General features: G+C 33.5%; 1 protein-coding gene across 2 annotated transcripts in view; it reads right to left on the bottom strand.

The window, feature by feature from the left end:
• PIK3C2G (phosphatidylinositol-4-phosphate 3-kinase catalytic subunit type 2 gamma) overlaps positions 1-23,434 on the bottom strand; it is a 337,991-nt gene extending 314,557 nt beyond the window's left edge. For both annotated transcript variants that reach the window (XM_047066883.1, XM_047066884.1), the window contains exons 1-4: positions 22,757-23,434; positions 17,231-17,313; positions 13,626-13,783; positions 8,105-8,219 (exon numbers count right to left, since the gene is read on the bottom strand). In XM_047066883.1, coding sequence (XP_046922839.1) covers positions 8,105-8,219; positions 13,626-13,783; positions 17,231-17,313; positions 22,757-23,434 — 1,034 coding nt within the window. The remainder of the gene's footprint in view (positions 1-8,104; positions 8,220-13,625; positions 13,784-17,230; positions 17,314-22,756) is intronic.
• Positions 23,435-26,261: the final 2,827 nt, after the last annotated feature.

Below are 26,261 nucleotides of genomic sequence, written 5' to 3'. Positions count from 1 at the left end.
ATGTATGACAAAAATAATATATAAGGCAATTTCAAAGTAAGATTTTTAATTACCATAGGTTTTTCTTTTTACATTTTTAGCACTCTGGGTTCTGGCATTCTTTGACAAAAGTCAATTAAATAATATAGAACAGTTTTGTTTTGTTTAAATCATTGATAAAACACCTGGTCATAAATGTAAGCAATAGGCTCAAGCAGAATTTTCCAGAAAGATTATTCAGTTTCTTCTTATGCAGCACTTGTGGTTTACTACTGACGGTGCAGTCATGATTTATTCAACAAAAGCTTTTAAGCATAGTAAATTTTATTGTTTCATGCAGCACCTAAGAAACATTGTTTTTAAGTTGAATTAGAAAGTAAAACATATAGCATGACTTGTGAGAGAAGAAATTACTTACATCACATGAAAAACCTGTACTCCTAGTAAATGTTGGGCTGGATACTAAGGGGTACAATTATGAAGTAACATTATGCTTCATATATCACAAATACATTTATGAAGAAAAAAGTCATGTGAGATGGTTACGAGTGCAGGTGAAGGTACAAATCTTGTTGCTCCCTGGAAAGAAACAAGAACCAGGCACACTGGGTTTTGTATCTGTACTGCATCTAACAGGAAAGAAAAAAAGGTAGTTGTTCCTGTCCTCAACCTGCCACTGTATTTGCCCGATGGGGTCTCTCTGCTGGATAAGATCATGAGAAATGGGGAAATGAAATTACCCAGGACATTCCAGCTATTGTAATTTATTTGAGGTCTACAGACCAGGAACATGATGGGAGATGTTAATGTGTTTTGAATGTACAAGATTACTTTTATTTTTCTATTATTTCTCTATTTAATTTTTTGACTGCAATGTACAGTTTTAATATTCTGTACTTTGTATTGCTAACAATTTTGTATGAAGCTAACTTGAGCCTTATGAGAAAATGGATAGTTTCTGTCCTAATTCTTTAATTTTTTTTTGTTCGTAATATAGTATTTAAAACCATGTATAAAGCAATTTTTTAAGGAGAATACTGTAGCTAATGAAACTATTTGATATAGTTGAAGTACCTGGTAAATACATGATATCCAGGTGTAAGAGGTCAGGAACCTTCTCATTTTTGAGAATAGTTGTGGGGACATGCTATTAAAGTGAGTTCCTGTGTTTATAGAAACATTTAATAACAAGGAGGGAGAGAGCCAGAGCAAAAGTGAGAGCAATACGGCTCTCAAAACTAAATAAACATTTAAAAAAATTAAAAAAGGGAATATGGACTTGCTAGGAAAGTTCTCTTTCTTTATTTTGCAAAAGTATTTGGCAATATGTTACAAAATATAAATAACATCTTTTTCTTTAATTAAAACAATTTTTAATGTTTTTTTAATTTTTAACAAATATTTATTTTTGAGAGAGAGAGCGAGCGAGAGAGAGAGCATGAGCAGGGGAGAGGCAGAAAGAGAGGGAGACACAGAATCCAAAGCAGACTCCAGGCTCTGAGCTGTCAGCACAGAGCCCGGCACAGGGCTCAAACTCATGAACTGTGAGATCATGACCTGAGCCAAAGTTGGAAGCTTAACTGACTGAGCCACCCAGGCACCCCAAAAATATAAATAACATCTTATTTGCTTTGTTGATTAAATTCATTTTTGTTCAGTGTACAAAAATGTACTGTTTGGGAAAAATATGTAAATTTTTTTTCATAGAGTCTAAATTATTATGTTATTAATATCCCTGGGCCTCTAAAGACAGGTGAGTTCAATAAAATAGCAAAGTATAACCTAAGGAGGAAACACAAATAGAGCATCATGAATATACTTATTAGCAAAGTTATGAAAAGTATCCTGACCATTTACATTTTAATTGTGCTAACAAAAAGTCCTAGCTACCTCCTCAAAACTTGGTTGGTTCATGAGGTAGTTACTTATTGGGACTATTTTAACAGACAAATATACCAACTAAAAGAAACCAAGGAGTTTAAATTTTAAGTATTTGTCTTTCTTTATCTGGTCTAACGTAGATGAAAAATTGCAAAAGTGGCAACTAAATATAATTTATTTCTATCTTTATAATCCAGGACAGATGAAAATTGCATATTTCTGATAACATAAGGAGAACTTAATATGAGAAAAATATTATTTCTGCATCATCCCACAAAAATAATAGTGTTTTGTTTTGTTGGTGGTGGTGTTTTTATGCTAGGGCAGTAGCAGCGAGAACACTTCTCTACTTCTTAGTTCACTATATATTAACAACCAGATACTTCTATTTATTTATGTGTTTAATACATTTATTTTTTGAGAAAGAGATAGTGTGTGGGCACAATTGGGACAGGGCGAGAACGTGAGACTGAGAGAGAGACAGAGACAGAGAGAGGGAGAGGGAGAGGGAGAAAATCTTAAGCAGACTCCACGTCCACTGAGGAGCCAACTCAGGGACTCAGTCTCATGACCTTGAGATCACGACCTGAGCTGAAGTCAAGAGTCGGATGCTTAACTGACTGAGCCACGCAGGCACTCCAACAACTACATAATATTTTTTATGTATTTAGACCTACACTCCACAGGAGCTCAAAGCAATCTATATACCCTGAAAAGATTAATAGAGGCTTAATAAAATTTTAAATCTGGAATTAAAGATTACTAAAATGTAATACTATAGCTCATTTGTAAAGTAGAACAAATACATTAGAAATAAATTTTTTAAAAGATAAGTTGATGTTAAAGAAAGTTAAACTCATTTTGCCAAAGCAACAGTGATCCCGTAGCATTATCAATTGTGGGCAGCATTTGTTTTGAAAATATTTATTTGCTTAAACAGTGTCAAAATTCCAAAACAATATTTTTGTCTAATCAGAAATTTAATACTAGCAAACCAAATCTGACAATACATTAAATGAATAATTTACCACAATCAAGTGGGATTTATTCCTGGAGTGCAGGAGTGGTTCTACTCCTGGAACTATTATTACACTATGTGTTAACTAACTTAGATTTAAATTAAAAAAAAAAAATGAAATTGAACAAGCCCACCTTTAGTGATTGTGATTTTCCTTTATTTTAGTCTAATCACTTCAAAATGTCTGTGATTAAAGATTTTTAAAAATTTAAATATGTCAGAACATGATTGTTCTGTAAACTATGGTTTCTTTTTCTTGTGTTTGACCCAAATTCTGTATGTTGAATTATAAACCCATGTTTACAGCCCAAATTAATGTTCATTATCTCTAATGAAACATTATCCCCATAATTTTTATTTTCAAGTGGCCCTTCATTATGAAGGAGACTTTGTTATACATTAGAAAGGTTTGGGCTTCATAGCCAGGTAGACTTATGCTATCCACTTTGCTGCTTCCAAATTTCATAACCTTTAGGAAGTCATGTAATTTCTCTTTGCTTCAATATTCCCATCTGTAAAATGGATATAATCATGCTTTTCTTATATGAGAATGAATGGTACTACATATGAAAATTCTAGTCCATAAAAGACTTTTAACAAGTGAAGTAGATTTTACTGTTGTTATTTTTACTGTTGTTGTTATTTTCATCTCAATGAGGAATAATTTATTTCTTTAATCTTCTAATAGTTAAAAAGGCAGGTTTATCATAGATGTTTTGTAAATTAAAAAAGAAATGAGTAAATATCATTTGTATTGTAGTCCTTTTTCAAGGTGTAAGTAACTACTTTAACATTTTAGTGTATAAGATTTCTTCTTTTCCAAATAGAAATTTACTTGTAACAAAAATTAATATATTTAAATGTTATTTGAAAAGATACCTTTCACCTTTTAAAGGTATTATACATGTTTTTATTTCATATGATGCTATATTTTTTATTGATTTATAAATTCTGTGCCATATTATAATAAAATTATGCTCATGACCTGTTTTACCACTATTTTGGAGTACTATTGGAGATTTCATTTTTTTTCCAGTTTTCATTGTCATTGTTGCTAATATTAGAAATTATGTTATGGTAAATATGCTTTATAACTAGGTCATTTTGTATAATTATAATTGTTACTTAGAGGTATTCATAGAGGCAGAATTGCTGAAACAGATGATCCATCAGTTTAAAACATGTTTCTACAGACTTTTAACACATTTTTGACAAAATTCTCTTCAGCAAGTGCTATATCAATGTGTATTTCTAGCATCTGTTTACATATTGTCCATTTCCAAATGAATTTCATCATATTTTAAGAATTTGATGGGCAAAAATGGTATTTCATTGTCTTAATTGGATGTTTGTTCTTAGATCAAACTCTAAATAATTTCTTTTTTAATGTTTATTTATTTTGAGAGAGAGAGTGAGAGTGAGAGAGAGCAGGACCAGGGAATGAGCAGAGAGAGAGGGTGAGAGAAAATCCCAAGCAGGATCCACGCTGTCAGTGCAGAGCCCCACTCGAGGCTCAGTCTCACAAATGGGGAGATCATGACCTGAGCTGAAACCAACAGCCCAACACTTAACTGACTGAGCCACCCAGTGGCTCAGGTGCCCCTGAATAATTTCTTGTCCATTGAATTTATATTCATGCTATTCACATTTTTAGCCTGTTTTTTTCTTGATAATTATTTTTTTAAAACAAAATTTAAGTGTATTTTTTTATATTCAAAAGCTATTAACATTTTATCACATGGTACTGATTTCTTCTTCAGTATTTATTCTCCAAATAGAAGTTTATCATTGATTTTTCTTTGCACTGTTTCCATATTCTTCCCATTAATATCTTTCTGTGATCTACAAGCAGTTGGTATATAATAATGCTAATAATGCCTTCATGATAGGGCATTGTAAGAACTGATTACAGGGCTTTATCAATTTTTAGGCAAGGGAGAGGGCAAAGGTTGTATATAACCCATCTTCGTCTTGTATGTGTGTAGTTCTCAATAGGAATTGAAGTAGACTAATACAATCTCTGTACCCCAGACACCCACAAAACTTCTTGCAGACACCCACAAAACTGCATATATTTTCTACCATGTGCTGTAGCATGAAGAACCTATTTGCTATTTCTTGTATATTCTTCAAGAGCTTTTGCACTATTGTTTTATAGTTCAGACCCAGGGCAAGCAGCCAAACCTGGGTTTGAATTCAGGCTTCATTCTACCAGCTTCCTAGTTCAACAAAACCTCAGACTTCCCATCTATAAACTAGGGGTTAAGCAGTATCTATTGCACTGATAATGTCATAAGACTTAGAAGTCTACTCAATATGAGGTAACCAAATAACATGCACTTGATAAATGGCTATTATTATTTTTATCAATCAAAGCTAGTCAAATACTCCAGATGAAGTGTAGTACTATAACTGTTAGAGCCTAAATTATTACCTATTGTATCATTAACTTTATTTTGTGTTACCTGTGTTCCTTCTGTAGAAAAACATGAAAAGATATCCAAGTGTTTAAGGGCACGTTTTTTTGACAAATTTAATAGGAATAAACAAAAAAATCTTACTGATTTAAATGTTATAAAGAATAGTAATGAATATTATGCTTATTTTAAAAAATCATAACAAAGAGGTAGTATGTTAATCTTAAATAGTAAATAAATCCCTGATTTATTTATTTATTTATTTATTTATTTATGTATTTATTACTATCTTAATAAAAGTCCAATTAAATGAAATATTTGATAGAAATAAATGACTATAAAACATTTAGGAAATCTGTATATTTATATTAACAAGAAAAAGAAAAATGTTACATACATTTTTAGCAGTCACAGTTGAGCTAATTATAGATAACTTACACATTTGAAACAGTAATTAAGCCAAAGTCATTATAAATTTATTCACATTATACTTTTCCAAATTTCTGTCTCTTCAATACTTTTACTTGTGGGATGTTATTTCCTACTGATAATACTCAATATAAAATTTTGATAATTTTTTAAAAAATTTTTTTCATGTTAATTTATTTTTGAGAGAGAGAGAGAGAGAGAGCATGCATGTGCTCACGCACAGGAGGGACAGAAAGAGAGGGAGAGAATACCAAGTGGGCTCGGCCCTGTCAGCGCAGAAACTGACGCAGGGCTCAGGCCCACGAACCGAGAGATCATGACCTGAGCCGAAATCAAGAGTTGGATGCTTAACCGACTGAGCCACCCAGGCACCCCTTGATAATGTTTCGTATTCTTTGCATCTAATGTTTGACATTAGCCGAAGACCAGATGTACATTTGGAGGCTAAACATTCAGAAGTTGAATTTTAATGAGTATTAAGTATAAGATTACATTTCTCAAGTATTTCTCCTTGCTCTTTGTATACAGTGTCAAAACCATATATTGGAAGAAGGTAGCAGCCCAGTCATTGGGTATATAAATGGGTAGGTGCAAATACATAAGGGAGAAGGGGGATATCTGTGAGTTAATGCAATGAAATATCTATGACATATAAATATTTATTATTATTTTGTTATAAATGGAATACAGAAAGGTAGATAATGTCTTAAACAGTCACAGTTAACATTGCACAGTGAAAGACTGGATTTCCTGATAATATTGCTAAATTCACCAAATTACTGACAAGTTATTTTCAAACACATTTGACATTATTCTACATTATGGTAGAATAGTAATTACAGTAACAATGGGTATCTAAAAAGAAACACACTTTCATGAGACTTGTCAATCTTTAGACACTTATGGAAACACCAGGAAAAAATGTGACAAACCACTTTATCGACTACTTCAGTTTACTTTACTATTTAGAATATCTGTGCAATAACAGCAGAGAAATATCTCCTTTAAAGCTGTATTATATTTTCAAGGTTGGTCTTTAAGGAATTTCAGAATAGGCATAATTGTGATACAAATAAGAGAAAGTGAATTTTCTATCAAATAAGTATTTGCAGTTGACCTACATGAGAACAGACTTTTCTAATTGCTTTGAGAGCTTCCTGACTAAAGAAATGAAGAAAGTTACTCTTTTATGAAAATGTTGTAATGCTTACACTCAAATCCTCTGTGATTTTTAAAAATCAATATTTAATCAGCATACTAATACAATTGTAAACCAAAACTTAGTTATTACATTATAATTTATTGTTTTCAAAAATTGTGACCAGGGGTGCCTGGGTGGCTATTGGTTAAGCGGTTAAGCCTCCAACTTCGCTTCAGGTCATGATCTTGCCATTCATGAATTTGAGCCCCGCATCTAGCTCTGCTGACAACTGGATCCTGCTTTGGATTCTGTGTCTCCCTCTCTCTCTCTGCCCCTCCCCTGCTCATGCTCTTTCTCACAAATATAAATAAATATTAAAAGAATTTTTTTTAAAATTGTGAAGTCTTTTTAATTCTTTTTTTTAAAATGCTTATTTATTTTTGACATAGAGAGAGAGACAGAGCATGAGCAGGGGAGGGGCAGAGAGAGGGAGACACAGAATCTGAAACAGGCTCCAGGCTCTGAGCTGTCAGCACAGAGCCTGACATGGGGCTTGAACTCACAGACCACGAGATCATGACCTGAGCCAAAGTCGGACACTCAACCGACTGAGCCACCCAGGCGCCCCAGTCTTTTTAATTCTTGTGTGTGTGTCTGTCAGGTGTATCAAGCTACATTTTAATTTTTTTTTTTGATATTTATTTTTCTTTGAGGGAGAGGGAGACAGATCGTGAGCGGGGGAGGGGCAGAAAGAGAGGAAGACAGAATCCGCAAGCTCCAGGCTCTGAATGGTTAGCACAGAGCCCGAAGAAGGGCTTGAACTTGTGAATGGCCAGATCATAACCTGAACCAAAGTTGGAGACTTAACCGCTTAACTGACTGAGCCACCCAGCGCCCCGTGATTAGCCTTAATAAGCTTTATTGCAGTAATTTGTGTTGCCCAGAATTTTCTTCGTTTCAAAACTGAAAGTTCCATGTCCTGAGAATGTCAGCCTGGTCACAGGTCATTTAAATACATTTTGCCATAAATACACAAGATAACAAAATAAAACCAAGAATGCACCTGTTGATATGAGTCTTAAAATTTTGAATTCATATTAAAAAGGGCAAAATTGATTCAATTATGCTGGTTCTAAGACTATAGTGTTTGTCCAAAGTATGTTTAAAAGAAAAAAAAATGAAGTGTGTCTTAATATAGGTTATAACAATGATCAAAATTTACCTTAATAAGATACTTACTTCTGTAAAAATTCTTCATAGCCACATATACTTAGAAGATGATCTTTGGGGAATAATTCGTCATTTGTAGAAAAATGTAGAACCTCTGCAATTAGGTCTTTGACAAGATAATTAGCTAAAAACAAAGGTGAATAATAAAAAGTTATGAAGAGCTTATCATATATTGGCTGGGGAAAAGGTTTTGAGCACAAAAAAGATATACACATTATGAACTATAACTGTCTAGCTCCATCAAGAGGAATTAAAATGAGAGGCATCTCATTTATTAGTCTCATCAAATTTGGAGGTACTTTTGAAAATACTGTTTGCATTTTCTTTGATCAATCTGTTTTCACATTACTGATGGAGCCTGGTATTGTATTCCTCATATTAAAACCTGAATATGCTGTGGCTCTGCGGAAAAAGTGTTCTACCCTGAGTGATCACAGAGACTTGGGAAATGCCAAGGACATTGTATAGTGAGTGAGAGTGGCAAGCGAAGAGTCCAACCTAAATCTGTCAGATTCCAAAGCTTGTGCTCTTGATGATTCTAAGTCTCCAAAGTTTATTGTTTTTCCTTCCCCATGTAGGAATCACCAAAGTTTCCATCTTGGACAGCATTGTGATGACTTTAATGAGCATGTGCTTTTTTTCTACACTTTCTCTGGAGCTCAAAGTGTAAGCATACTGTTGAATACAAATCCTTTGGCTTTACATTCTGTAATCTCCCCAGTAAGCTCTTATATACATATGCTACTTAGTAGTGACCAGCACCGCACTGAGTTTACAGTAATGGTTGTCTATGAAATAGTGCAGGGTTCATTTACTATCATAAATGAAAATAGTTGAAAATTGTATATGTATATATATATATATATATATATATATATATATATATATCTCCATGCTTTGAATGTGAATTCATGGTCGCAATCAATGAAGAAAGTAAAAACGGACTGTACTGATGACCATTAATCAGAATTTGAACAGCATATTGCAAACACTCAGTTGTATTCATCTGAGTTGTATTTAGTTTGCCATTATCTGTTTACTTTGCTGTGTCTTCTTTTTCTGCCATACCCTTCTGTTTGGAAAAAATGTTTTTGACACAAACTGGCCAACAAAATGTAGTGCAATTGATATTGCCGAACCTGCCACAAAAAAAGGTGGCGGGGGGGGGGGCGGCGGGGAGAATAATACTGGATTTAAAAGTGTGGGTTTTTACATTTTTTAAAGCTTGTTTATTTATTTTGAGTGAGAGAGAGAGAGAGGGAGGAGCAGAGAGAGAGGGAGAGAGAGAGAATCCCAAGCAGGCTCCTTCTCAGTGCGGAGCCCAACATGGGGCTCAGTCTGACAACCACAAGATCATGACCTGAGCTGAAATCAGATGCTTAACTGACTGAGCCACCCAGCCACCCCTAAAAATGTGGGTTGTATGATAGATCAAGGTATTTTCTAAGAAATGGCTAGAGAAACAAATGGTAAAGATAATCATGGAATTAAGGGTTGTGGAAATGCTTTGACATGGGAGAGAGTTATCTTAAACACACTGTTGCTTGGGAATAATGACTGAAATAGTATGATTGCAGCTAGAAGAAAATATGGCCACAGCAAAATCATGACTGTAAGAGCATTGACAAGGAGGGGAGAAAATTGCCAGTATATAATGGCAGGAAAATATCTCCGGGGATACCAGTTCATTTTAATTAACTTGACTCTCCCATTTCCAGGCTGCATCCCCTGTGCCATAGGGGGCGTGCATGAAATCATTATTTCACTACATCTTTCCACTCTGCATGGTAGACTCCATAATCCAATTTCTACTATTACTTCTCCCCTGTGCTTCAGCTTAATTATCTCCTACTATCTGTTTCATGTTACTCTTTGAATGTTTCATTATTACTTCAAATTAGGCATATTTAAACCTGAAATTATCATCTTTCTCCTTGAAGTCAACCATTAAGTGTCTATGATTAAATTTCTCATTCATATTGTAAGTGAACAAGTACTATGACCTCTTTTAAGTAGATTTTATACTTGTACCTTCAGTTTGGCAGCTAATATAATACTTTCCCCAATTTCTTGTACTCTTCCACTTTATGCAGCCCTTCTCAATCTGTTGACTATATTGCCTACCATATAGAAGAGGCTAATGCCCATTTGAGATTCTTTAATTAACTACCTGTGCATTAAATGTAGTCTTTTACACATCATTCTCTACCTCTTTACACATCTTGTGAGATATAAGTATTTTGACTTTTTTACTATATCCTACTTCTTAATCTCAGATTTTTCCTACCCTAGGTTCTATTTCCATCAGTTAAATCCCCTATTTTTTATTTAAAGAAATTAATGTTTATTTATTTTTAAGAGAGAGAGAGAGAGAGAGAGAGAGAGAGAGAGAGAGAAAGTGGGGGAGGGGCAGAGAGAGGGAGACACAGAATCTGAAGCAGGCTCCAGGATCTGAGCTGTCAGTCCAGAGCCTGATATGGGGCTCAAACTTGTGAACAGCTCATGACTTGAACCAAAGTCATATGCTTAACCAACTACACCACCCAGGCACCCCTACCCTTTCTTTTATATATTCAATATTCTCCATGGTAAAGATGATTTTGTTTTTTCTTAAAATTTTTGTTTTTTCTTAAAATAAAATCTCCCCTTACACATTTCATTACATTAAGACAGTATTTTTTTAACCTTCCCAATATTGCCAAACTTCTTAGTAGATAACTTTTACAAACAGTTGTAAATCACTCTTTAATCTTTGCAAACTGGTTTCTACTTCCAACACTTTGCATGTCATAAATGGCCTCCTAATACAGTTCTGACCATGCATCATCTAAATCTAAAATGTAGTTGAAAGTAAAGACACTCTAGAGAAACTTTGTACTTGTAAATAAGGACACAGGAATCATCTTCATTGAAATGATGGCTGAAGATTGTGGAACACAGACAGAATTCTTTGCTTAAAACACCTACTTCTCTAGAAGGATTCTATTTCTTCACTCTTGGGGAAACAGTATTCTTTTTGGATGAAAATGCCTTATCCTCATCCATCTTGTCCTCTTTATTTATCTAGATTTCATTATTCTCTAAATTTCTAGCAACAACATCTTTTATTGAAGTCATTCTTGATATACTCTTCAGATACACTATTTTGTTCTTTAGAGCACATCTGTATTTACTAGTAAAACACTTAACATAAAGTGGTGAAAGGATCACAGTTTTAGCATAAAGATGATTTCATAGTGAAGGTATTTGAAATCTTATCTGAACTTTTATTATCTGACTAAAGCAGAGACTCCCTAAAATACAGCTTCCACTAACTTCCTCCTGAGGGAATTTCCTATAAATTCCAGGAAGGAGACAGATTGCCCATCCACTAGATGGTTCCTACTTTCTTAGTGAAGCTCTGACACACCTCAACACACACACACATATACACGCTTTTACATTAAATTGGTATATAAACCTTTACCTCTGGGTATTCAGCAGGTTACTCATTATTGAGTAACCCCTCCATGCATATGTAAATAACCTTGCCTTTTCTCCTATTAATCTATTGTCAGTTCTGTCACAGCCACCACCCTCATCCCCTTCAAATATAAGTAGATAGGGGAAAAATTTTCCTCCCAACAGTGGCACACGCTCTGTATGTTTTCATGAAGGTGTCCTTTCCTTCTCTGCTTCTTCCCTCTTTTTCTCCTGTACTTCACCCCTTCCTCCTCCTCCTCTTCCTCCCCCTTGTAAATATCCTTGACAGCGCAGACATCCTGTTTACTACTATACATCTCTAACACTAAACACAATGACCTAATCACTTTCCTGAAACTTCTCATAAAAGCCAGAAATGGCCTCCAACTGGCCAAATTCAACAAAAGAACATGCAGAGAGAGAGAGAGAAAGAAATGTTAGAAATTAAATACTGTAAATTAGAAGAAGAGAAGTGGTCTCCCTAGTTTACAATTACTCCCCTCTTCTCCAGCAACTGATGCCAAGATGATACAGATTGTGATTGACTCAGGGTTCAACACCACTGATTTTGGCTGGGCAATCAGAATCTTGCTTTTTAGAAATTTGGAATTGGATCTAATAGAGAGATTAAATTTTCTGTAGGTAACTGGCCAAATAGCATTTAAGCTTGAGAACTTGGCTTTCCATATGTTCTGGAAAAGCAAGAGAAATGAGTCAGCAGTAAACAAGGGAAACATGAGAAGCAATTATATAGAAGAGATGAGGTGAGATGCATACAGGAATTTTGGACTGCTTGTTCATCTGTGCCTTTAGTACGTTCCTGAATCTGCTGAATTCTTACTCTTAAATTCTGTAAGAAATCCCTATATTCTTTAAGAATTTTTTTTCTTTGTAAGGAAGCAGAAGTTGGTTTTTGTTAGTTTCAGACCAGATGGTCCTAACTAAATATTCCAACATAACATTGCTGTTTGTAGCCATCTGTACTAACTCAGAATCTTGACCAGAGTAAGAAAAAAAAAACCCAAGTAATAATAATATTAATAACAATCAATAAAAGAAAATATTTGTTATTATTTGCCAAGAAAAAATAGCTCATATGTAGAAACTCATTAGTAGAAACTAATGTTTAAAGAACTATTATTGTTTTGCAAAATAGTTGACTATAACAGTGAAATATTAAACTTTGGGGCGCCTGGATGGCTAAGTTGGTTGAGAGTCAGACTCTTGTTTTCGGCTCAGGTCATTATACCAGAGTCATGGAATCAAGCCCCACGTTGGGCTCTGTTTTGAGTGTGGAGGCTGCTTGAGATTTCTTGTTCTCCCTCCCTCTTTATCTCTCCCCAGCTCATGCTCTCTCCCCCTTTCTTTCTCTAATATATATATATATATATATATATATATATATAATCTATATTAGATCTATAACATATATTATACACAATATAATATATATTATACATAATGCATATATTTAATATATATATTAAAATTATTAAACAATTTTAAAGAGATTCTAAAACTCTAGAAAAAAAAAAAGAATCATCTGATGAGTTTGATAAGATGCAGAATCCAGGTTCCAGGATTCATCCCCAGAGACTGATGAATGGATCTGCTCATTATTCATAAGGCTCCTATACTTCCTACAGTGAGAATAAAGACTATGTATCAATGCCTATTATTTACATTCGAATGACATAGTTGTTTCTAATGGTTAGTATTGCCATTTTCATATATATATTCATTCATTTCATTCATACACTTTATCTATAATCTTTTTGAAATTTAGTTTTGTTTTTAATATGCCAAAAATTTGTTATACTTGCCATTGGGTATTATATAGTAGGAAAGTAAAGTGTTCTGGGGTGAGCTATATGAAGAGAGTTCTTAAAAACAATAGCTCAACAAATGTTCACAAAAGGTTTCCAGCTATTTTCCTCTTAACTCCAGTTTAGGGCAAAATACTAGCATTTAATAATGCTTCTTTTAATGCTTTCAGTCTGTGGACTCAAGGCTGTGCAGCCTATTAGCTTTGTGTAGATTTTTATATTTATTTTGCAAGGTCGCTTACCGTATGGCTTAAAATGAAGTCGTTGTGTTGAGTTATCAATACAAATATTTATATTAAACTTAGTGTTAGAAAAAAGCTGACATGGAAATGCTGCAGTAGTGCTCCAGATCTTCCCTGAATTCGAATTAATGTCAGCTGCATGATATGTTTCTCTTATCCTGAAAAATATATGGGAAAAAATACTTAGGAGAGATTGTAAGAAACTTCATGTTCAGTTTGCTTTAGATTTAAAATATGGAAACAATCAGCACGTGATTGGTGGTACAGTGCTATTAACTAGGCCAGATTGGTAAAGATTACAATTATACCAAGACAACCATAAAAGACTGTTCTTTAGATTTCCCCAGGAGCATCTCATTTGAAGCAATTAAGAATATATTGGCATTTATCAGGCATGAAAACTGACTCTGAATCATGAAGACTTCCTTCATTGACATTAATTTTGAAGCTGAACACCTCCCCTTGGTTTTTGCTAACTTTCTCAAGCTGGAAGTCACTCATTTTGATTTAAGGATTTTGGTAAATAAATTATCTTGTTTGTGTTCCATTGGTAAATACCATTCTTGGCTCAAAATTTTTGGTTTTTACACAAATCTCTGGATTTTACATAAGTAATTTAGCCCAAAATACATTTGCACAAACTGAACAATTCCTTCTTGCTCCAGTGAGTCAGAGAATTGCAAAATAGTTTATCCTTGGAGCCAGAAGCCTTGAGTTTGAATGCTGACTCTTCCCTTTAGTAATTTTATTGTCAGAGGCAAGTTATTTGATCAGTTCCTTTGATTGTACAATTAAGAATATTTATATCTACTTCAAAGGTTTATGGCAAGGATTACAAGTGAAAACGCATGTGAAAGAGTTTCGTAGAATGTAAGCATATACCCATGTGATGTGTCATAACTATCATATATTATTATAGCTGAATCCCTTTTGATTCATGTTATTACCCACATGTAGAATATAACATAAGATTATTTGCAACTTAGATATTTAAAATGCCTTTGATAATGAATATGAAATTATGTTTTTTGTTAATTGTTCAGACATCTAAATTTTGTAGTGCTATTCCTGAAGAGAACGTTATACGTTCTGTGTGTAGAATGTATGTCATACATTCGATGTAATGTATCAATAGGAATTACATCCTTAGCATTCATTCTCTTTGTGCAGCATTAAAGTAGTGCCATGCTCACTGAGATAGCTTAATTTCTATGCTGTTAAATTCCACAGAAACAGCCCCTTCTTGAGGGGCCTGATAAATGAAAAAGTGCATGGGCTGGTATGTGCCAGAATCACCTATTTCTGAGTCCCATCCTCATATTTGCTGATTCAATAGATCTGTGGAGGAATCTTCACTTCCCCTACTAACAGTTTTCCAAGTAAGCCATTACTGCTGCTGCTCCATAGCTACAGTTTGAAAACCCATTGTTCAGGATAAATATTTGGGCGTCTCTCCTCTCTTATACCTGAGGATAAATATCTAGACTCCAACTTCTGGTGGAGGAATTTCATGATTTAGTATTCACCATATGATAGGATACTATTCCACGCATACATGATTTAAGCTTCTCCTGTTTTTCAGGAAATAAATTTAAAATGCAAATTTATGACCTATTCTCTCCTAAAACTTTGCTGAGCATCTACTGTGGCCAGAACTTTGCATATGCTATGCCATTTTATTGTATTTTTTACAAAAACATGACACATTGCTTGAAAGATGTGGCTTAAAAGCATGTCAAAAAAAGAAACCAGATCCAACAAGTTAGAGACTCTCTTTAAAGGGTATATAACAGGAATATTACAAACATTTTAGGTATGTTTAAATATTAAATAAAAACAGACTAAACTGGATACATAAATCCATTCTATTATGACCCTCTTAAAAAACCTGGCTTTCAAACTCAATTTGGTCTTCTTTTGAATTAAGAGGGGTTGGACAGTGCCTAGTACATAGTAGATCTTCAATATGTTGTTGTTGGATGAATAGTATGTGTAAAAAATAATTAGGCATTTATAAATTTAATCATTTTATATATGAGCATACATCAAAAAGGATTATTGAAAACCAAGATAAGTATGTGTAAATATAACCTATCTCTTCCTTTTACTACACTAAAGTTTATTATTATTTGGTCATCTGTTTTAGTTTCATGGTTACTTTGAAAGGAACCATTGAGAAAAATTACATTTAGGAACTCAGAAAATGCACCATGAGCTAGTGACAAACCATCAAATAAAGTATTTTGTGTCACTATTACATCCACAAGAAGACTTCATCTGAGAATATTACATTATGTTAAAAAAGGAAGTGATGGGAAGGACTAGTAATAAGTGTTTTGTCAATGGATTTATACTGAGTGATATTTTGTGATATTAAGATGAGCTATTGCTCATGCTTAATGGGTAGAAATGATCATATCTTAGATATAAAATGTCAAGTTCCTGGCAATGCTTGTCAGTTTGTGACAGTGAGTAGTTTATTCCTAAAAGAATCAATATTGATATCTTTAAAGGTGCTAATTTAGCAATCCAAAGAGTCATTTTATTTTATTTTTCTGTGAGCAAGAGTGAGACATTAATTATTAAATATTTTCATGGATTTGAGCTGCTAGGTTTAGTTTAGTTTAGTTTAGTTTAGTTTAGTTTAGTTTTTTTGTCTGTATGCCTTTCAGTTCTTCCAGCAGGGTTACAAGCTTTTTAGGACAGAGACCTTGCTTTTCTGTTTGTTTGTTCCACTTTTGAATCTCTCTCATGCATGGACTTCTTATTAGTCATTCAAATAGCCTTTAAATTAATTATTAAATAAATGATTCCAGTCTTTAGTCCCAAATGATCATTTAGCAGGAAGCTGCTATAGCTGATAAATAAGTTAAAGTTTATTTATATGTATATTTATTATTTTTATAGTAGCTATAAATAGATAAAAATTAAGAGAAGGAAAATGCATGAATTTTTCAAAGCTTTTGGGAACCCTAGCAGCAGAAGAGATGGGGTTATATAAATTTTAACTGCTAATAAGAAATTGGTCTTAAAAAACAGAAGCTAGCTTTATATTATAAGTTCATTTTAAATAAGTAAAAAGGGGACCAGTGATGTTTTTGTAATATCCTCTAATGAACAAATTCGTTTTTCAATGGACAAACACCCATGCATTTGTTCATTATTCTGGAAATTCATTCAAGGTAAGATTGAGTTATTAAAAGGAGGGCAGTCTCATCATTCTAAATAGTATATTCCAGGTAGGAAGAATAAATCTATGCTAATTTGGGACAGAGCCAGAGAAGTCAGTCAGTTATGCCATTAAATAAGAAATTAATTCACTGCAAACTAAACTGTCAACAAATAGCAAGGGCAGGTCTGAAATTATTAAACATTTAACTTTAACTGAATTATCAAGAAAATAAAATGATTTGACTAAAAACAACAAAAACAATACTAGAAGTGAATCAATGAACTAATTTGTCATGAATTTATATTTTTCACTGTTAAAATATATAAAACTTTAACATTTTGTATTCAAAATTAATCAGTTCAGTGCTGTTATAAAATAGACAAATTTATGCCGGCACAGAAATTTCCAAGTTTCATGAAATAGCAAGACTCACTTTTTTACTTTGTCGCAGAAGGAGGCCAGACTCTTATTACTGCCTTGAGGTACTTCAACCAGCTGAATAGAACAACCTGTCAGCTTAAAATAAAAACTGTCTAATTAATATGGTTTGATGTGGAGAAATCATTAATACAATTCTACATTTTTAATTTTGTTTTAAAGAGTCTGTCCGAAGGGCACCTGGGTTGTCTCAGTGTTTGACTCTTGGTTTTGGCACAGGTCAGGAGCTGGCATATTTGTGGGTTCAAGCCCCACATCAGGCTCTGTGCTGACAGCCTGGAGCCTGCTTGAGATTCTTTCCCTCTCTCTCTGCCCCTCCCGCACTTGTACTGTCTCTGTTTCTCTCAAAATAAATAAATAAACTTAAAAAAAAAAAAAAAGATTCTGTCCGGAAGGAATAACTTCCCGTCCTATGGTCCTTCTAGCTGGATTTAGAATCAGATTGACGTGAGACAGATTAACAGGAGAAAATCAAATTTAACAGGTATATATATGTATGTATGGGGAATCCACACAAGAGATTCCAAAGACAATGAGGCAACTTGAAGCTTATTTGAGCTAAAGAGACTGGTAGGAGTCTGCGAACACAAAGGGGAGGAAAGCCATTCACAAGAAGATGAAAAGATGTGTTTGAAAACAAAGGTTGCTTTATTTTCTAGATAAATTCCTTGGGGTAAAGGGGAGTCTCTGTTAATAATTCTCTTCTTTCCAATGTAAATTCAGGCAGTTATGAGGGAAGCAAAGTTTTTCCTGCATCTGCTGTGTATTTATTACTTTCAACTTGAAATAAACTTTATGCCCAAGTGGCACATTTTGGGTTATCCCATCCTACATCCCTTCAATTCATTCTGTATTTATTTATTTATTTATTTATTTATTTATTTATTTATTTATTTATTTATGTGGATTTTTTAGGTGAGGTAATGCATACAGAAAAATGCATGAATCTTACGTAATATAAGTTTTGAGGAGTGTATACAACTGTGCTATCAACAGCACAATAAAAATATAGAACATTTCCATCACTTTAGAAAGTTCCCCCACATCTCCTTCTATCAAACTACATTTATTTGGTAACTACTATTCAGATTATTCAGATTTCTAACATCATAGATTAAGTGTGTGTGCTCCTTTCTGGTTTCTTTCACTTAAATGATATATATTTTTAAATTTTTCTATGTTGTCACACATCAGTTGTTCATTTTTTATTGCCAATTAGTACTATTCTGTTGATGAATATTTCACAGTTTCATAATTTGTTTATCTGTCTTCCTGTCAATGGACATTTGGGGTGTTCATAGTTTTTATAAGGAAAACTATTAATTTTTACATACAAGTATGTTTAAGGACCTGTGTTTTATTTCTTATGAAAAAATCCATAAGTGACTCAGTCAGAAGGTGGGTACATGATTAACTTTAAATGGAGTCATTTTTGTTTGTATATATTGAAGCTATTATTAGGTACATAACATTTACATTTGTTGTATTTTGTTGTAATACATTACATTTGTTGTATTTTCCTGATGAACCTTGTTGTCATTAAGAAATGATCCTTTTCTTTCTCTAATAATGCTCTGCCTTGAACTGTACTTTTTCTGGTATTAATTAATAATAATAATAAAATAGAGCTTTTTGTTTGCTGATCAAAGGCTACATCTTCTGTTTCATTTATTTTCAACTTATTTGTGCCTTTCTTAAGTTCATCTGTTGTAGTAGTAGTTACATTTCTTTTATCTAGTTTGTCAATTTTTCTCTTTTACTTAGAATATGTAGTCCATTTATTGAGTATATTTATGGATATTATTGGATTTAAGACTGCCATATTCATTTTGTTTCTATTTGTTTATAATTTATTTTTCTATTTTTACTTCCCTTCCTTTTTGGTTTATTTGATTTTGTTTTCTTATTTAATTCTCTTGGATTTTTAGTTTTTCTTCTCAGTATTATTTTTATTTAATAGCTATACTTAGAAATGACTATATGCATCCTTAACATATCATGGTGTACTTAGAATTAATACTGTACCAATGCAGTTAAAATGAATGTAAGAATTCATAATAGCTAATAATGTTTACCCCTTCCACCCTTTATGCTATTGTTGTCATGTATTTTTCATCTCTCTATATAAAATAACTCTCAGGTAAATGCTGTTGTTTGCTTTAAACAGCTATCAAAATTTAAAAGTAGTTTTTCCTATTTACTAATATATTTACCATTTTTACTGCTCTTTTTTCATTTTTAGATTCCATCTGGTGTCATTTTCCTTGTACTCAAAGCACTTTAGTATTTTTGTGTGCATGTTAGCTGGCTAATTTCTCTCAACATTTGTTTATATGATATCTTTATTTTATTTTATGTTTTGAAGTATATACTCAATTGATACAAAAGTATAGATATACATACATACATATATATGTATATATATTTTGTGTGTGTATAAATATGGATATATATCCTTTAAAATGTCATTCCATTGTTGGGGTACCTGAGTGGCTCAGCTGATTAAGCATCAGACTCTTGATTTCGGCTCAGGTCATGATCTCACGGTTCCTGAGATGAGGCCCGCATTGGGCTCTGTGCTAACAGTGCAAAGCCTGCTTGGGATTCTCTTTCTCCCTGTCTCTCTCTGCCCCTCTTCCACTTGCAGGCATGTGCTCGCTCTTGCTTTCTCTCTCTCTCTCTTTTCCCAAAATAAATAAATAAACTTAAAAAATAATTTTAAAATGTCATTCCATTGTTGTCTTGCTTCCATTGTTTCTGATAGAAATTTGCTTTAATTAAGATTATTGTTCTGCTATGTGAAATGTTTTCCCTCTCTGCTCTCTTTTAGGATTTTCCTTTACCTTTTTTTCTCAGGTATTTGAGCATGATTTGTCTACATGTGATTGCCTTTGTATTTACTCTGTCTGGGACTTGTTCAGCTTCTTAGATCTATAATTTGACATTTTATGCCAAATTTGGGAAATGGTCAGACCATTATTTCTTTAAGTTGGTTTTCCTATTTTTCCTCTCCTCTCCACTAGCATTCCAAAATTGTCCATATTATCAGCTTCCTTGTCACATAAGTTTGAGTCCTTGCTCATTTTTATATAATCGTTTTATTTTCTCTTCTTTAGTTTGGATAATTTGTCTTATTTTTCTTTCAAGTTTACTATCTTCCTCTCTGTTATCTTCTATATGTTTTTAAGTACACCTAGTGATTTTTCCATTTCAGATACTGTGTTTTCAGTACTAGAAAATGCATAGTCTTTATTTTTTTTTGTAGTTTCTAGCTTCCTCTTGAGATTCTTCATTGGTCTACTCATAATGTCCATCTTTTACTTTATCTACTTCAACAGTGATAACCACCTTAAAGTCTCTGTTAATTTCAACATCTGAACTATGTCAGGATCTCTTTGAATTGACTGGGTTATTTTCTTGATTGTGGGTCAAAATTCTCTGCTTCTTTACATATCTGTGTATCTATTATTATATGTTCAGCATTATAGATGACACACTATAAATTGTGTTGTCTTTTTTACAAAGTATACAGTTTTTCCCTGGAAGACAGTTAAGATCTTTTTGGTCTCTTTAGTCTTTATTCTATTTTTTGTTAGGCCATATCTATTTTGGCAGGTGCAGCATTCACTCTAGAGTATATGTTTAACACTCTTAAGTGATAGCTTTGGGTATGGGGTGCCTGGGTGGCTCAGTTGGTTGAGCGTGCGACTTTGGCTCAGGTCACGATCTCATTTTTCATGAGTTCGAGCCCAGTGTCGGGCTGTATGCTGACAGCTCAGAGCCTAGAGCCTGCTTTGGATTCTGTGTCTCCCTCTCTCTCTGCCCCTCCTCTGCTCATGCTCTCTCACTCTTAAAAATAAAGAAATAAACATAAAACAAAACAAACAAAAAGAGATAGCTTTGTGTAATCTCAATTGAATGCCTGAACTACTACTCAGCTCAGTGCCTTCTCTTGCTAGGTTAGAATTAGAACTTATACTACATAACTTGTACTTGTGTGTGCTAAACACAACCACTTGTCCAAAAACCTACAGTAAATCTCATACAGGTTTCTGACTCCCGCCCATTGCATACCTCTGCTGGCTCTCCGCCTGGAACTGCAGGCTGTGCCTGCTCAAACTTAGCGATATTGCTGCTCAGACTGGGCTTTACTAGCCTGCTCTGCAAGCAAGAAAGTGCCCCCACGAGGAAGAGAGGATGATGCAACACTGCGGTGTTTATCAAAATGATAAACTTTGGTACAGTTGACCTCAAGGACGGTGTCCAATACAGCCTTTTGTTCAGTATCTGAAATCAGGAGAAGTTATATTCTAAGTTATATTTTGCCTTGATCATAAATAGATGTCCCTAAAATTCATTGACTTAAAATTTTTTTTTAATGTTTATTTATTTTTAAGAGAGAGAGGCAGAGTTTGAGCAGGGGAGGGGCAGAAAGAGAGGGAGACAGAATCTGAAACAGGTTCCAGGCTCTGAGCGGTCAGCACAGAGCTCGATGCAGGGCTCGAACTCATGAGCCATGAGATCATGACCTGAGCCAAAGTTGGCTGCTTAACATACTGAGCCACTCAGGCACCCCAAATTCACTGACTTTTAATTCAGATCAGTTGAGTTGCTACCTCCTCTCAAGTGCCTCAGAATTAGGTATTTCCTCTCCTGTGAACTCATTCTATCTGTTATTTTACTCTGTTGCCATTATTTGTTGGCAAGTTAATTTGAGCAATATGCTATTTCTGAATTCAAGTGTCATGTCATTTCTTTGCATTCATTATGCCTAGTATATCATGTATATTTTAAGAATATGATGGTTGTTGAATAAATGAGGAGTCCTTTTGCTTCACCCTGTAAATTATAGCTGCAATAATGTTTCATTTTTTTTTTTTACTGTTTACTTCCAGTTTCGCTTGTGTCTAGACTTAGTGTAAGCAGAGAAATATTCAAATATTATACAAGAAACTCTGTGGTAACTAAATTGATTGGAGAACTACTGATGAAACCATTAGGATGAAGTGCACAATTATTGCTTAATTTCCTACTCTTGGAATGATCCCAATAGATGTTGCCTGCCAACAGCATAATTTAGGAGTCTCTGGGTAAAAGGACATTTTTCCTACCATAATGATATAAAGTTTTAATTTATGACAGTATGACTGAAAAATATCAAATGAGATGTATGTTTTTTATGTATGCATAATAATACAGTAAGAATCAAAATTACTTTCATCAAAATTTCCAGTTATATTTTTTATCAAATAAAATGTAAGGACTGTAACACTTTATTTAGTTTTGATGAAATTGGAACTTTAAAATGATGTACCGTTTTAATTTTTTCTTCAGAAAAAGTCATTAATTTAGGAACACAGAATTTGTGAATAATAAATTATTTTTTTTACAAATAATATCAATACGTTTTCCTATTAAGGTGAATGACCCTCATTACCAAATTAATCCAGTACATTATTGAATGATTCTTTCAGATTCTTTTTTTTTTTTTTTTAGGCCAACATATGTGATACATACATACCTCTGTATTCTCTGGCTGTGTACTTACCCAGGTCCTGGGTGGAAAAGAACCTTCAGAAAGCATCAGAGAATGTTTCACAATGTTCATATTTCTACTTCTTTTATTCTCTTCTTTTGGCATGAAGTTAGTTGAGAAGGATGGATATGTAGAAGGGATGCTACTTTCAAATCCTATGTGGTAGTTATGATTTTCATTTTCTGATTCTCTCTGTGAATTAATTTTATCCAGACTAGTGGATGATGGAGCTGAAATATTTATTCTGTAATCATCACCACCATGATATTTTCCTATGGGGTTTCCACAAGAGCTTTGTTTGTTCATATTTTCAGGATTTGGTAGCACAGAGCGCCTAAAACCAATTACTGGTGTTTTCCCAACTTGGTGACAGGAGAGTTCTGAGGTCTGAGAAGTTAATTCATTCAAGGGTATTTGGTGTGTTTCATGTAATGAATGCCTTGTTGAGTCCCAGTTTGGTGCATGGGGTACACAAACAGTGTTTTCTTCAATTTCACTCTGATAGAATGGAATTTTAATCCTGATCTCATCTACTAGCTGATCAAAACCCAGACTGACGTGGCTAGGGAAAAAGGACTGATTTACAGAGTGAAATTCTTGGTGCTCATGCTGCTCTTCATGTGATTCACTGGTATTTAGATCTGTTTTCCAACAATATGCCATTTTTAATTTTATGTAACTGAGAGGATTGATTCTGCTCCAGATATTGACTTGGTGATATGAAAGATGATAGGAATTTTCCTAGAAAAAGCATAAAAGAAAAAAAATTCTTCGATTAATGAGAAATAAAAGAACCTGCAAGAAAGGAATATGATGAATAAATATAAACAATTGTTTTGAAGCTTCTCCTTAGTAAATGAAATGATTCATGAATAATCTAAAACTCCATTAGGTTTCACAACATTAAAGTCTGTTGGGGGACTATTGACTTTAGATTTGTGAAACTCCTATAAGCAAAAAATAAGTCCACATGAATTATGACAGGAATTATGACAGGAATTTCATGAATCAATCAAAAGTCAAGGGGAATCCCTTTGAATTCCTTTACCTACTGAAGATCCGGTCATCATAGAATCATTATCTCCCTCTGTATTCAATCATCTACAAGCATGCTAGCATGTTAAAGTCTCTTATTAGCTAAACAGTCTCTTTGATGAGCAATTGCTCCATTCCTAGACATAGTTTTAACTTTTTTCTTCTTTCCATAACCAATTATCTTGTGGGTTGGCTAGACTCTTTCTTCCCCTTCCCAAAACTCTTTAAACAATTGCAAACTTCTTTCAGCTTCTCCAAAGTGACTTTTCATTAAATTCACCAAAAACTTCATGTCAGTAAATTCAGTTGACATTGGTCACTTTCTATTTTAATTTATCTCTCTACAATATTTGATTCCATTCACCATGCTTCTCATTTAAAAGTTTCTTGCTTTCTTACTTGGACTCTCTCTGATACTACACTCTCTGAATCCTTCTGTGTTTATTCTTTCTCAAAGACTCCTTTGCCTGTTACTCACTTTGCACCTGACCCTTGTCAGAGCTTCTTTACTTCTCAATTATTCTCTCCTTCTAAGTTATTTCATACTTCCTGTGGTTTAAAGTGCCATTTCTATGTCAATGGCTCCAGCCTTGACTATTTTTATTACTACCTTCTCAATATTTTCACTTGGAAATTTTTCTTAACCTCCAAAAGAAAGTCTAAAACTTGGATCATAGTCATCCAAAAACCTGCTCCTATTCCAGTGTTCTCTTTGATGGAAAATGACTTGACCATCAACTCAGTTGCTCAGACCAGAAACCAGAGTTTCATCTTTAACTCTTCCCTCATTTTTATTCTTCAGTATAAAATAAACTGCCAGTTCCTGTAGGATATCTTGCTCTGTCTGTCTACCACCACCACAATCTTGGTCTAAAACTTTTTTCTTCTCTCCTGGAATGTGGTGTTATATCTGAAACTACTTCTGCATTTTCTGTATCCATTCCTTGTGTCCTATAATCCACTTTTTAATATTTTAATGATATGTTTAAAAGACTCACCAAGTATCTCCTCTGGATATAGCTTTCCAGTGGTTTTAGTGCTGCCTTAGGATAACCTCTATAGATGTTACTTATGTAAGATTTCTCTTTCCCATTAATTAGATCATTAGACCATGTTAACCTTTCCCACTTATAGCTCAGTACCTAGAACTTTGGTTTACTCAGTAAACCAAAAGTTTGGTTTACTGCTTGTTTGTATTTGTTGAACAGATGATTTGATAAGTTACAAAATTATAATTGAGTTATAAGAAAATGAAATTAAAAAATATTTGTGTCACTCATATGAATTGATTAATTCCTTTCACTTTTATGAGTTTATTAATTCCCTTAATAATTATTTATATGTGTTAAGAATAAAAAAAGTTAAAGGATAATTATGATAGTGATTCACCATCAAATATGATTCTTTATCAGTGTTTTGCAATGGCAACTGAATTTTTTTCCTTTAGTGCTAAGATTTACTTAAAACTCATAATCCCCTAAGAAATAAGTGAATTAGATTTATTGTACTACTTTGCTCAAGAAATTGAACTGATAGATTTGGCAAAAAATATTTCAGTTCAATCCAGTCAAGAATTGAACTGACAGGTTTGGGAAAGACTTTTAAGAGATATATACTTTTAAGAAGTGTATAGAATGAAGTGTTAACCAAAAAAAAAAAAAATCTATAAATTGTTATTCTAAGCTATCCTAATTCATGGGTCACATTATCTAGCCACAGTCTCTTTTTCAGGAATTGCCATTTTTTAATCTTCACATTAGTAGTGAATACTATGGTTCATTAAAACAAATGAGACTCCTTCATCTGTCTCTGTCATGGAACTCAGGATTGTCATTGGTATGAATTTAACTCTGACAACCAGAGTCAATATCCTGTTACAGTCTTCCTTAGACCAGCCTGCTCTATCTTAGCTTAAATATGATAAATGTGGCTATATTAAAGTGACTTTAATAATGTGACAAATAAAACCCAAACCCAGCAAAAGGAAGGGAATAAGAAAGACTAGAACAGAAGTAAGTGATACACAAACTAAGAAAGCAATAAGACAAATTAATGAAACAAGTTCTTTGAAAAGATCAGCAAAAAACAAAATCACTAATGAAAAAAGAAAAATAACAACAAACATTACAGAAATACAGTTGTAGATTTTGTTGTAACAGAATGTTATGAAAATATACATGCCAACAAATTAGACAACTAAGAAGAAATGGATAAACTCCTAGAAACATATAATCAAAAGTAAAGAAGGAAGAAATAGAAAATTTAACAGACCAATTACCAAAAATGAAATGAGAAACAAAAAACTCTCCAAAAAGAAAAGTCCAGGACCAGACGGCTTCACAGCAAATTCTACCAAACATTTAAAGAAGAGTTAACAACTATTTTTCTCAAACTATTGCGAGAAGCATAAGAGGAAAGACTTCCAAACTCATTCTGTGAGGCCAGTATCACCCTT

The sequence above is a fragment of the Lynx rufus genome, unplaced genomic scaffold (genome assembly GCF_022079265.1).
Source record: "Lynx rufus isolate CCGP_SWC_20201006 ecotype Redwood Valley unplaced genomic scaffold, mLynRuf1.p SCAF_7, whole genome shotgun sequence".
Classification (NCBI taxonomy): Eukaryota; Metazoa; Chordata; class Mammalia; order Carnivora; family Felidae; genus Lynx; species Lynx rufus.
Note: the sequence above shows the minus strand (reverse complement) of the source record. Positions and strands in the feature narration are given on the sequence as shown.